General features: G+C 36.6%; 1 protein-coding gene across 1 annotated transcript; it reads right to left on the bottom strand.

Annotated features, from left to right (window-relative positions):
- Positions 1 to 1,372: 1,372 nt before the first annotated feature.
- On the bottom strand, positions 1,373 to 2,725 carry LOC120140410 (leucine-rich repeat receptor-like serine/threonine-protein kinase BAM3). Its single transcript, XM_039155395.1, has one exon. It carries the CDS (start codon positions 2,665 to 2,667, stop codon positions 1,399 to 1,401), a length of 1,269 nt encoding a protein of 422 aa, XP_039011326.1. The 5' UTR covers positions 2,668 to 2,725; the 3' UTR covers positions 1,373 to 1,398.
- Between the last annotated feature and the right edge of the window lie 8,643 nt (positions 2,726 to 11,368).

Genomic DNA, 11,368 nt, shown 5'->3' with positions numbered 1-11,368 from the left:
TCCACCGAGCATTTTGGTTCAATATTCTTCTTTTTAATTGTTTGTTGCATGTGCATCACAACTTTCTTTACGTACAAAGCAAATGTAAAAACCCCTTTTCCTCCATTGATGATCAAACGGTAGCTTTAAAGGGGTGACAAATGTTGGCGTACGATGATAAAGGGGAAATGCCACGTGAGGAGCAAAGTAAAAGAAGGAAGAAAAACAAATAATAATATTTTTTTTATTAATATGAGATGAATATAAAGTAATATTAGTTAGAAAGATCTTCAACAATTTGACTATGAATATTTATACAGACATCGGCTTGAACTTATAATCTTAAAAGATAACTATAATTCCTTAATCATTGGTATCGTTTGGTTCATACTCTAAGTCATAATTAATATTGCTAAAAGGGTTGGATTTGCAACCACATTGATTGGTCTTAACTTCACTTGAAACTTCAAACCTTCCTTCATTGTTTGTTATCAAATATAACAAAATTAACTTTACCTTAATTTTTCCTTCTCCACTTGTACTTCTCTGTTTAATGGACCGATTCACCGGGCCAGAAGGGACAATATGGTTTATTATCTGATGGAGCTTCAAAGGACATGTGGGGCCAATGATTCTAATTTCTCTGCCCCAACGCCCACATAGATCACGTGGGAAAAACATGCATGCGTGACGCGTCACAAATAGACCACACACAAAAATCAGGGTAAATTCACTATTTGGTCATCCACCTATTGTTTAACTTTTATTCTAACCACTTAATTATTAGTTTATTATAATTATAATTAATATTACATTTTGGTTCATTTTGATTCTATTGTGATCATCTATCATAAAAAAAATAGTAATATGAATATATCATTTTAATGACTTGTAAGCATTGAAAAATAACTAAACAAATATCAAAATATAATGTAATATATGATTTTTTAAAATAATAATTAAGTCATCAAAATAAAATTAACCAAATAAATAATTTACCAAAAATACACTGTTTTATTTTACCATGTACTGCTTTTGGAACCTTTTTCCCATGATAACTGCTCCATTAAGTTCAAAAATATCTAGTACACTATACACACACAGAATTTATACTTCTGTAATATTGTTAATATATATAAACTGATAATACGTTAATTATTAATGTTAAATCAACAACATAAAATTCTTTTCTATTATCACTCAATTATACAATGAAAATCAGAAAATTGAATTATCATATTCTATTTACCAAGATCTAACTAATTAAGATAACCAGAATATCAAATTAAGAATAGATTAAAGGACTAAAACATAATTACACAAAAATTAAAAAATAGAGAGGAAGAAGAAAGTAAAAGCCTGAACAGTAAACACACAAGTGCTTCAACATCCAGATATTGCAGTAATTGATTACACAAATCAAGGAATTACAGGGCTCTTACATGCGGTTAAAGATTTCTGATCAGCACCTTGGCAAAAAAAGAAACGTAAAGGACACCTAATCAAGCAGTTATCGGCAAGGCTCACATTTGCAGTGCCCGGTTTGAGTACTAGTAAAGCTCTCGGAATCGGTCCGAACAAGTAGTTTCCGCCGAGCAGAAGCCTCGCAAACGGGGCGATCCCGGGTCCGGGCACAACCGTCTTCAACGCGTACTGGACAGGGATAATACCCGACAACTTATTGTTCTCCAAGGATAAAGCTGACAGCTTTGGCATTAATGGCAAAAACGGAGGTAACCAGCCTTGAAGCTCGTTATTGCTCAAATCAAAGGCAATTAGCTCACTTTGGGTGCCTAAATTGGAAGGAGATTGCACTGATGTGAAGGAATTGAATGCCAGAGTGAGTTGTTGCAGTGATGGGTGGGTAAACAGGAAATAAGGGACTGAGTCGGTAAGTTTATTGTGACTCAAGTCTAGTACTTGCAGAAAGCTCAAATATTGGAGACTCTGAGGGATTGTGCCTTCAATCGTGTTGTTCCTCATGGAGATTTGGATCAAGGAAGATGGCAGAGTTGTAGGTAGATACCCAGAGATGGCGTTGTTACTTGCATCGAGAAAATACAGGTTTTTCAGTGAGCCTAACTCGGGTAACTCACCAGAGAGGTGGTTCGATTGTATTTCGAGTCTTTTCAAGCTCACGAGATTATTGAAACTTGAAGGAATAGGCCCTTGCAGGTTGTTGTTGTCGAGGTAAAGCTCTTCAAGGCTAGAGAAAGACCCAATCGCTAACGGTATCTCACCGGAGAATGTATTCCTTGAAAGACCCAGCCGAGTTAACCGAGTCAGGTTGGCGAGTGACCCCGGAATTGACCCAGAGAAGAAATTGTTGGAGAGGTCGAGAATTTGCAAGTAAGGGATATTCCAGGAAGTGGATGAGAGAGAACCAGCGTAACCAGCTGAGTCAAGGGTAACTTCCGTGACTCGGCTTAACCCAGAAACCGTAAGGTCGCACCTGAAACCACATGTGAATCGTTCACTGAAGAGGCTGTCACATGGGTCAACGGTGAAATCCCAAGAACTCAAGCAAGAACCCGGACTCACCGAGCTAGGATCGACTCCATTCTTGAGCTGCTTCAACACCTCTATATCACCCCAGTAAGTCTTGGATTCAGCTCCTGGTAAAACCCAAGTGCCAACAACAAAAGCCAACACAAAAACTGAAGATATGAAGAATTTCAAAGCAGCCATTTTAGAATTTAGAGGGCAAGTGAAGGAAGATGAGATAGTTGACAAGAGAGAGAGAGAGATTAAAAATCCAAGCTTTGGGGGTGAGAGGAACAGAGAAGTTTACGGTGAATGGGAAATTGGGGGTTTTTACATAACTGACACCGTTTGATTTTAATTTTACTTTTCTGACACCGTTTGATCAATATTTCCAGAACTAACACCCTTTCTACTGAGTTGGCAAAGGCGCGTCCCCGGGGGCGCGGTTTACCCGTGTTTTTCGCTGAGTTGGATGCCACGTGTGAAAGGCGCGTCCCCGGACGCGCCTTTGCCAACTCAGCAGACACGTATTTTGTTTTATAATAAATAGTTTATTTTTATTATTATTATAAATTAATAATATATTATGTAAAATGTTTCGATTATAATGTAAGAATTATCAAGTTTCGAGTATTTTTGATTTTGATTATCGATCTATTAATTTTATCAGTTAATTATTTAAATGTTATCAATCTAGTCAATATTTAACGAAAATATTGATGCATAAGTTAATAAATTAGTATGATTACATATTTAATCTTCAAGACTTACATTTTTTATAAAATTAGTCTTATTGAAAATTTAATTTAATAAATTTAAAAGTTATAACGAAAAAATTATAACTAATAATATTAAATATTATATTAAATAATTATATTAATATATTTATGTATTTAAAAGTTAAAAAAATTTATTTAGGTGTACATACATTGACAAATTATATAAATGCAATAACATTAAATTATTAGAAATAAAAACATTCATTTAAAAACTTTAATTACATAAGAGTTAACGGTTATATGATGATAACAGAGCTGGGCATTTTTTTCTATTGTGCCCGATGTTTCTACAATGCCCACATCGTTTTTGTTCTGTTGACTTCTCCCGAATATCCATATCACAATGTATTCTAGTAGATTTTGGACGACCTGAGTCCCTCAATAGCAATGGATCTGGTACAATTGTAAGCCAAGTTTGAATCTCATTTGGGTCTCTTTCGTTTCCTATAGGCGGAAACTCAAATTCATATACCTTGAAAACTTGTGAAAGTTGGTATACGGGATCAACATAATTTTTGTAGTCCAAATGCGAATGTGAGCAAGCAGCAATGACACGAGAGCATGGATATTTGAGTGCTTGAAAGAAACCACAATCGCACCACCTCTCTTGCAGATTAACTCTGAAAGAGTTAGCTTCAATCCCTTGCAGCGGACGTGGCATTTCGGTTACACGAAACAATTCACGGGTGCGAGAAAAATTTGTAACTAACATCCCATTTGATGTAGCCACTTTTTTCTGTAAATCGGCTACTAGTCTTGGATGGTAAATATGTCCGTTTTGCATCCAAGTAAGAGCTTGTCCACCGAGTTTTGCAAAGAGTTGACCCAAACGAAAATAAGTCGTTTTGACCAACGCCGTGACTGGTAAATGACGCGCCCCCTTTAAGGTTGAATTTATTGCTTCAGCCAAGTTTGTTGTCATATGACCATAGCGATACCCCCCGTCATATGCATTTGTCCACATTTCTTTGCCGATGTCCATAATGTACTCGCACCCCTTCTTATTTTTGCCAAACAGCTCTTGTAGCATCGACTCAAACCTTTGAGGTAAGAGTTCGTAACCTAAGCCATTAGGAATATGTAATAGTTAATATGAAGTATAAATAAGTAATAAGAAATTGATAGAAAAATTGGGAAAAAGTACATACCCATCCGCACGACTAACTGACGTTCATCGTTCTTCTTGTATTTTCCGTAATAGTTTGCAGCAATATGACGGACACAATAACGATGTTGAACATGTGGAGGTCTATACATTGTACCCAAAGAGTCCATTGCTGCTTTTATCCCGGCTCCTCGGTCTGAAATAATGCATAGTCGTTCCCTGGTGACAACATGTAACGTAAATTTTTAAGGAAAAAAGCCCAAGACTCAGTGTCTTCTCCTTGAACGAGGGCAAACGCAACAGGAAGAATATTGCGGTTTCCATCTTGGACCACAGCCAATAATAAAACTTGCTTGTATTTCCCATACAAGAAAGTACCATCAATTTGGACAATTGGTTTACAGTACTTGACTGCATTAATACACTGAGGGTAAGTCCAAAAGACTCGGTAAAATTGGCAGCGATCGCGAACCATTCGATCATTCACGTAATGATGTTGAGTTTCGAACTCAACAATTGTCCCGGGATTTAGTCTTTGCACAACATGAAACCAACTGGGCAGCTCGTTGTAAGAGGAATCCCATTCGCCATGAAGTTTGCAAATGGCATTCTGTTTTGCCAACCACGCTTTTTTATATGAGACAGTGTACCCATATTGTGACTGTATAGCAGAAATCAACACTGCAACAGCTATATGAGAGCTTTGCTTCACAATGGGCATGATTGCTTGACAAATAATATTGGAGTCCAAGTTGGGATGATCCTGGTTTATACCTGTTGCACAACATGTATGAGGACCGTTGTATCTGGTTAGTTCCCATAAGTTGTTCTTCCTCTTCCTCTTTGATACACGGACCATCCATTGACATCCGTTGTGACGTTGGACGCAGTAGCAGACATATTTCTCCGTGTTAGATCGATCAACTCGGGACTGAACTGAGTTACGAATATTGTAACTCTTTATTGCCATCATTGCTTCCTCCTTCGATGCGAACTCCATTCCAATATGTAAATTACCGTCATTGACTGATGATTGAAGTCCATAGTTGCCAACATCAGGAAGATCTGGAAATTCAGGCTCATACATTGCATCGTAATCAGCCTCATACATATGTGCAGGAAGTTCGGCTGGTGTTGTATTTATCGGAACGTCATCCTCGTCATCATCAGAATGTACGTTAAACTGTGGTGAGTCAGGTTCAACGAATAATCCCGTTTCAGCACCATCTGCACCTGGCTCCCGAAGAGGTTCTTCTGGTGGAGATGAGGGTTCCTCCGATAATCCAATATTGAGGTCAAATAAGTTCCCGCTTGCGTGTCCTCCCCTTGAACTTGAGGCCATTGTATCATGTGGGATGTGAATAGACTGTCGTCTCGATGGCATTTCCATATGTAAGTCGAAAACATTGGCAGATGAATGTCTGCCCCTTGAAGTAGAAGAGATGTTGCCATATGGATTATTGGTGAAGCCACGTGGGTTGAGATCATAAGCAGTTGCAGATGAATGCCTTCCTATTGAACTTGATGGCATGGTATATGGCGTTGGATCCGCCATTAATGATGTGAAATCATTACAGATAAGTTGTGTCGGGCTATCAACTTGATCAGTTTGATATGCAATGCCAAAGTGAGAGGAATATGAGAGACCACGAGTTACACGAACCTCAATAAAAGTGGCATACATTTCAATAAGAGATTGTGAACTCCCCATATGAGCATCAACCATCATAGAAACATCATCATCGTTTGAAAGCTGAAATGATGTATACGTGAGCGGAAAAAGTTCAGTAGGAAATCTGTATTGAGGTGAAGATAGTCTTCTCTGGCCTGCTACACGAATCTTTAACGAAATTTTTGTGATTAACTCCTCAATTGTGATGTTTCTCTTCAAGGTTAAGGGGATATAATGATCTGACTCAAAAACAACCCCCTCTTCAGCTTCCTTAATTTCTCCATCATACAAAACAACAGCAGAAAGACGACTCATTTTCAGAGAATTTGAGAATTTAGAGTTTGGGAATTTGAGAATTTGAAAGATTGTGAACTGAAGTTTGTTTTGAAAGTTTATAATACGTTGCATATTATAGTTTCTATAATCGGTTCACTATTCACATGAAGGCGCGTTCCCGGGGGCGCGCCTTCCATTATTTCGTCAGAGAATATTATCATTGCCCTATTATGTCATTCATGTCCCTCGGGGACACTAGATATATCAGTACCTATTATTTCACTATTCACGTGAAGGCGCGTTCCCGGGGGCGCGCCTTCCATTATTTCGTCAGAGAATATTATCATTGCCCTATTATGTCATTCATGTCCCTCGGGGACACTAGATATATCAGTACCTATTATTTCACTATTCACGTGAAGGCGCGTTCCCGGGGGCGCGCCTTCCATTATTTCGTCAGAGAATATTATCATTGCCCTATTATGTCATTCATGTCCCTCGGCGAATAACTTAAATTTAACTTCTTTTGAATGTTCAACAAGTTAAGAATAACTTAAATTAAAACGTTATGTGAAGTTTGAATAAATTAGATAAAATGTTATTGATAAATTGAATAAATGTGAAGTGATAAGTTGATTGTGACATTGAAATTGTATGGAATGAGCATTGAAATGCGACATTGAATAAATTGCCAATTCACCCCCCTCTTGGTTGATTCCGTCGATCGATGAACTCAACATAAGTTGATTTTAATGTATACGTTTTAATATATATGTTAATGATAAAATCATATGTATGGATAAATTTAATTTCAATTTAAGTATTGTGAACTATAATTGGAATATAACTTTTAATTTCGAATACAATTGGAATATTAAGTTAAATTTAATGTTAAATTTCGAATACTATAATTATATTTTAAATTTAAATTTGAATAATATTTTTATTTTTATTTTAAATTTCGAATAATATAATTTGTATTTTAAAAACATTTATCAAACATTTAATGTTAAATGTGAATAAAAAATAACATTAAAAAATATGTATGTAACAACCATGAAACATTTAAATAACATAACCAAATTACATAAAATTCTGAAATTTAATTATTTAAATAACATTAAATATAACTGGATTACCGATGTCGTCGTCTCGAATGAGTTCCACATGGCGGTGGTTGCCTATTTCGTGGAGGATTTCTTCGTGGAACTTGTTCTTCAGTCTCCTCATCTTCACTATCATCATCAGCAGCATTTTCTTCATTTGGTGTAGATGACGCTGAAGGGGCTGAAGGGGCTGTATAAAATAACGACCCTGGAGGAGTGCTAGTAACAATCCCACCGCTCCCCGGGAACTGTGGAAACTGTGGAAACATTGGCATCGATGTATGTGATCCAGATGAAGATTGAGGTGTCTGCGGAGAAGCACCACCAGCCAAATAAGATGCATATGAAGCATATGCTGGATCATTAAGCATAGTCGTATATGCACCTCCATATGGTATAAAACCCTGCGGGCTAGGCATGTAACCTGGCGGGCTAGGCATGTAACCTGGCGAGCTAGGAATGTAACCCTGCGGGCTCGGAATGTAACCCTGCGGAGATGGCATATAAACTGGTGGGCTTGGCATATGAAGTGGAGGGCTGGGCATGTACCCCTGCGGCATCGACGAATAAGGATGTTGTGGTGGGACTGATGCAGAACCGGTAGCGCCTTCTCTCCGTCCACGCGTCGGGGGACGATGATATTAAGACGGTTGACGTCTTTCTCGGCGCCTAGGAATGTTAACCCCTCGTGCTTCCGCCGAAAGTAGAAACGGCTTCCCATTTTCATTAAACCAGTCCATATAGTTATCCGTAACCATATGACCAGTTTCAGCGTAATATTGTCGAGGGGCCAACAATGTATATCGGTTCTCCCAAAGCGCAATCCAATCTCTGTGTCTCACCACCCAGTTAACATCTTTCTTTCCCCGTCTATCTATGTTATGCACGTCGTCTAAATTTCTAGGAGCTCCAGGAATATATTGCGTACAACCATACTGACGGAGCACGCGATCAACTGGATGCCACTCAATAATAGCATAACATATAAGAGGTATAACCGATATCCATACCTCTAATGACCCACTAAGGTGGGGTGGGATGCAAGCTTTCACTTCATCGCTCGCATAAGGTATCCACTGAAACTGAATATAAATATACAATTCAAATAAATAAAATATTCTAATTATATCTAACATTTTAAATTAAAATATTAATAATTAAACAAATTTAAAAACATACCTCAGACCCAGCTTTCGTATCAATAAGTAAACGAATTTCCTCTAAAACAGTAGGTATACTTTTATGGTCCTTTCTTTTCATCGACCACCTATGAAATATAATATAAACTAAATATCACCATATTTAATTGAAAATATTTAAATCAAAATTTAGTTCGAAAATTACCTCAACAATAAGGGGAATACGTATGGTTCATTCACGATCGGGCATAAGAAAGGCATGCGGAACCACGCCCATGATTGTAGAAGCAGAAGACATCCACCGATAGCAGTTTTCTTATAATTCGTCGCCCGACACATTTCTCTAAAGAGAAATGCCAAAACTGCAGCACCCCAACTATATCTTCCAGCTTCATCAAAATCGATCAGATGCCGCAACCACATACAATGCACCTGGTTGCGAGATTTGTCGGGCATCAATATTCCTCCAATTATTCGTAGAATATATGCCCGAGCACATGCCTTTGCTTGATCCACTGAAGCATTTTCATTTAAAACCTCAAAATTAGCTTTCAACCAAGATAAAACTATTCTACCTCCATTAAACTCTGGCGGAGCAGCTCCAAGATAATCAATGCACATTGATTGCCAATCACCATCCGCCATACCACACATCATATTTTCGTCGACGGGAAGCCCCAGATGCATAGAGACATCCTCCAATGTAATTGTTGCCTCTCCACATGGAAGGTGAAAAGTGTGTGTCTCGGGCCTCCACCTCTCAATCAGTGCAGAAATTAGGACAGGTTCGAGTTTGCAACCGCCTATAATTGTTGCAATATACCCGAACCCAGCAGAAGCCAAATATGGCAAAATACGTTCCGGTGTCGGTATACGTGGATTTTAATAAAAGTTTCTAAAATACGATCAGCATCCTAAATAATATATTATAAAAAGTAAAAATTAATATAAATTCATAATAACTTTAAAATAAAAATAAATTTAAATATTAACATTAATTATAAAAAAATATTACCATATCGCTAAAATGTCTGGAGATATGATCAATATCCAATCGCAACAGCATTTCGTTTTCCATTATAACTGTAGACAAAACAATATAATTAGCAAAAAAATTAATAATTCTAAATAAATAATATTATAAATATTATTTTAATAAAAAATAATATTTACATAAATATATTAATATAAAAATAATAACTATTTAAAAAAATACTAACATAAAATAAATTTCTTACCACTAATAACAAATTTAAAACTCAAATATTTGGAGAATTTGAGTTATATAAGAGATGAGAAGATGATTTTGGTGTGAAGAATGAGTGAGGGTTGAGGGGGTTTATATAGGGGAGGAGGAGGGGTAGTTAGGAAAAACGGATGGGGGCATTTATGACATTTAATGAAAGGCGCGTCCCCGGGGATGCGCCTTCCACACGTGTCTGCTGATATGGCAAAGGCGCGTCCCCGGGGACGCGCCTTTCACACGTGGCATCCAACTCAGCGAAAACACGGGTAAAGCGCGTCCCCGAGGACGCGCCTTTGCCAACTCAGCAGAAAGGGTGCTAGTTTTGGAAATATTGGTCGAACGGTGTTAGAAAAGTAAAATTAAAAACAAACAGTGTCAGTTATGTAATTTAGCCGGGAAATTGGGAATGAGAAATTGTGATTTGTCAGAGAGTGGTGTATTTAAATTTGGATCCATTAGAATGTTTCTTATTTTCTTCTTTGGTATAAAAATGGACGTTTTTCCCAATAAATTATTGATAATCGATATATTTATCGATCTAATATCAATTAAATTATATTTTTTGATTTAACATCCATAGCAGTAAAGTATGTCCATTGAATTACGTTATACGTTGATTTGACGTCACGTGGGTATAGCACACCCCTTAATCCGCGCTATACCTAGATATCGGACACGTGAAGTATATCACGATACAGGGGTGTGCTATACCCCTAAATATCCCCCTCCACATCTCAATCCTACCTATAAATACATCCATCATCAATCACTTTTATTCTACTAAATTCTCTCAAATTCTCTCAAATATTTTCTCTTTTTAAGGTATATTTTATAATATTTTTACTATTATATATTTAATTTATTTAAGTATTTTATTTTATTTAATATTTTACTAATATAATTATTTTACAGATATATAATGGAAGACAGACTATTTTGCTCGGATGAAAATCATATATCTCTACACTTTGCTGATACGGTAACATTTTAACGTTTTAATTTAATTTAAATTATTAGTAATATTTAGTTGATTTATTTAATGCATGATTATTAGATTAAGAATTAAATATCTAGACACTTTGCTGATACGGTAACATTTTAACGTTTTAATTTAATTTAAATTATTAGTAATAATTAGTTGATTTATTTAATGCATGATTATTAGATTAAGAATTAAATATCTCGACACTTTGCTGATACGATAACATTTTAACGTTTTAATTTAATTTAAATTATTAATAATAATTAGTTGATTTATTTAATGCATGATTATTAGATTAAGAATTAATTTTTGTAATTATTTATTTTTAGGAGAAGAACCGTGTATTAGATCCTTTTATTAGGAATCTTAAGTTAGTGATACCCAGTCGTGTCTTGCCGTATTTAGTAGAGGCTGGATTCGGTTACATAGGTAGATATCAGGGTCACTGTAAGATAGAGCCAGACCTGATTTCTGCCTTAGTAGAGCGGTGGAGGCCGGAGACCCACACATTCCATCTTCCGTGCGGAGAGTGCACGATCACGCTTGAGGATGTTTCTATGCACCTGGGGCTTCCGGTGGATGGAGATGTGATATCGGGGA

This window comes from Hibiscus syriacus, unplaced genomic scaffold (assembly GCF_006381635.1).
Source record: "Hibiscus syriacus cultivar Baekdansim isolate YM2019G1 unplaced genomic scaffold, ASM638163v2 tig00110785_pilon, whole genome shotgun sequence".
Classification (NCBI taxonomy): domain Eukaryota; kingdom Viridiplantae; phylum Streptophyta; class Magnoliopsida; order Malvales; family Malvaceae; genus Hibiscus; species Hibiscus syriacus.
Note: the sequence above shows the minus strand (reverse complement) of the source record. Positions and strands in the feature narration are given on the sequence as shown.

Bases quoted from the DNA above. Each gene is read 5' to 3' on its own strand.
- LOC120140410 (XM_039155395.1), bottom strand. From the start codon at position 2,667: ATGGCTGCTTTGAAATTCTTCATATCTTCAGTTTTTGTGTTGGCTTTT.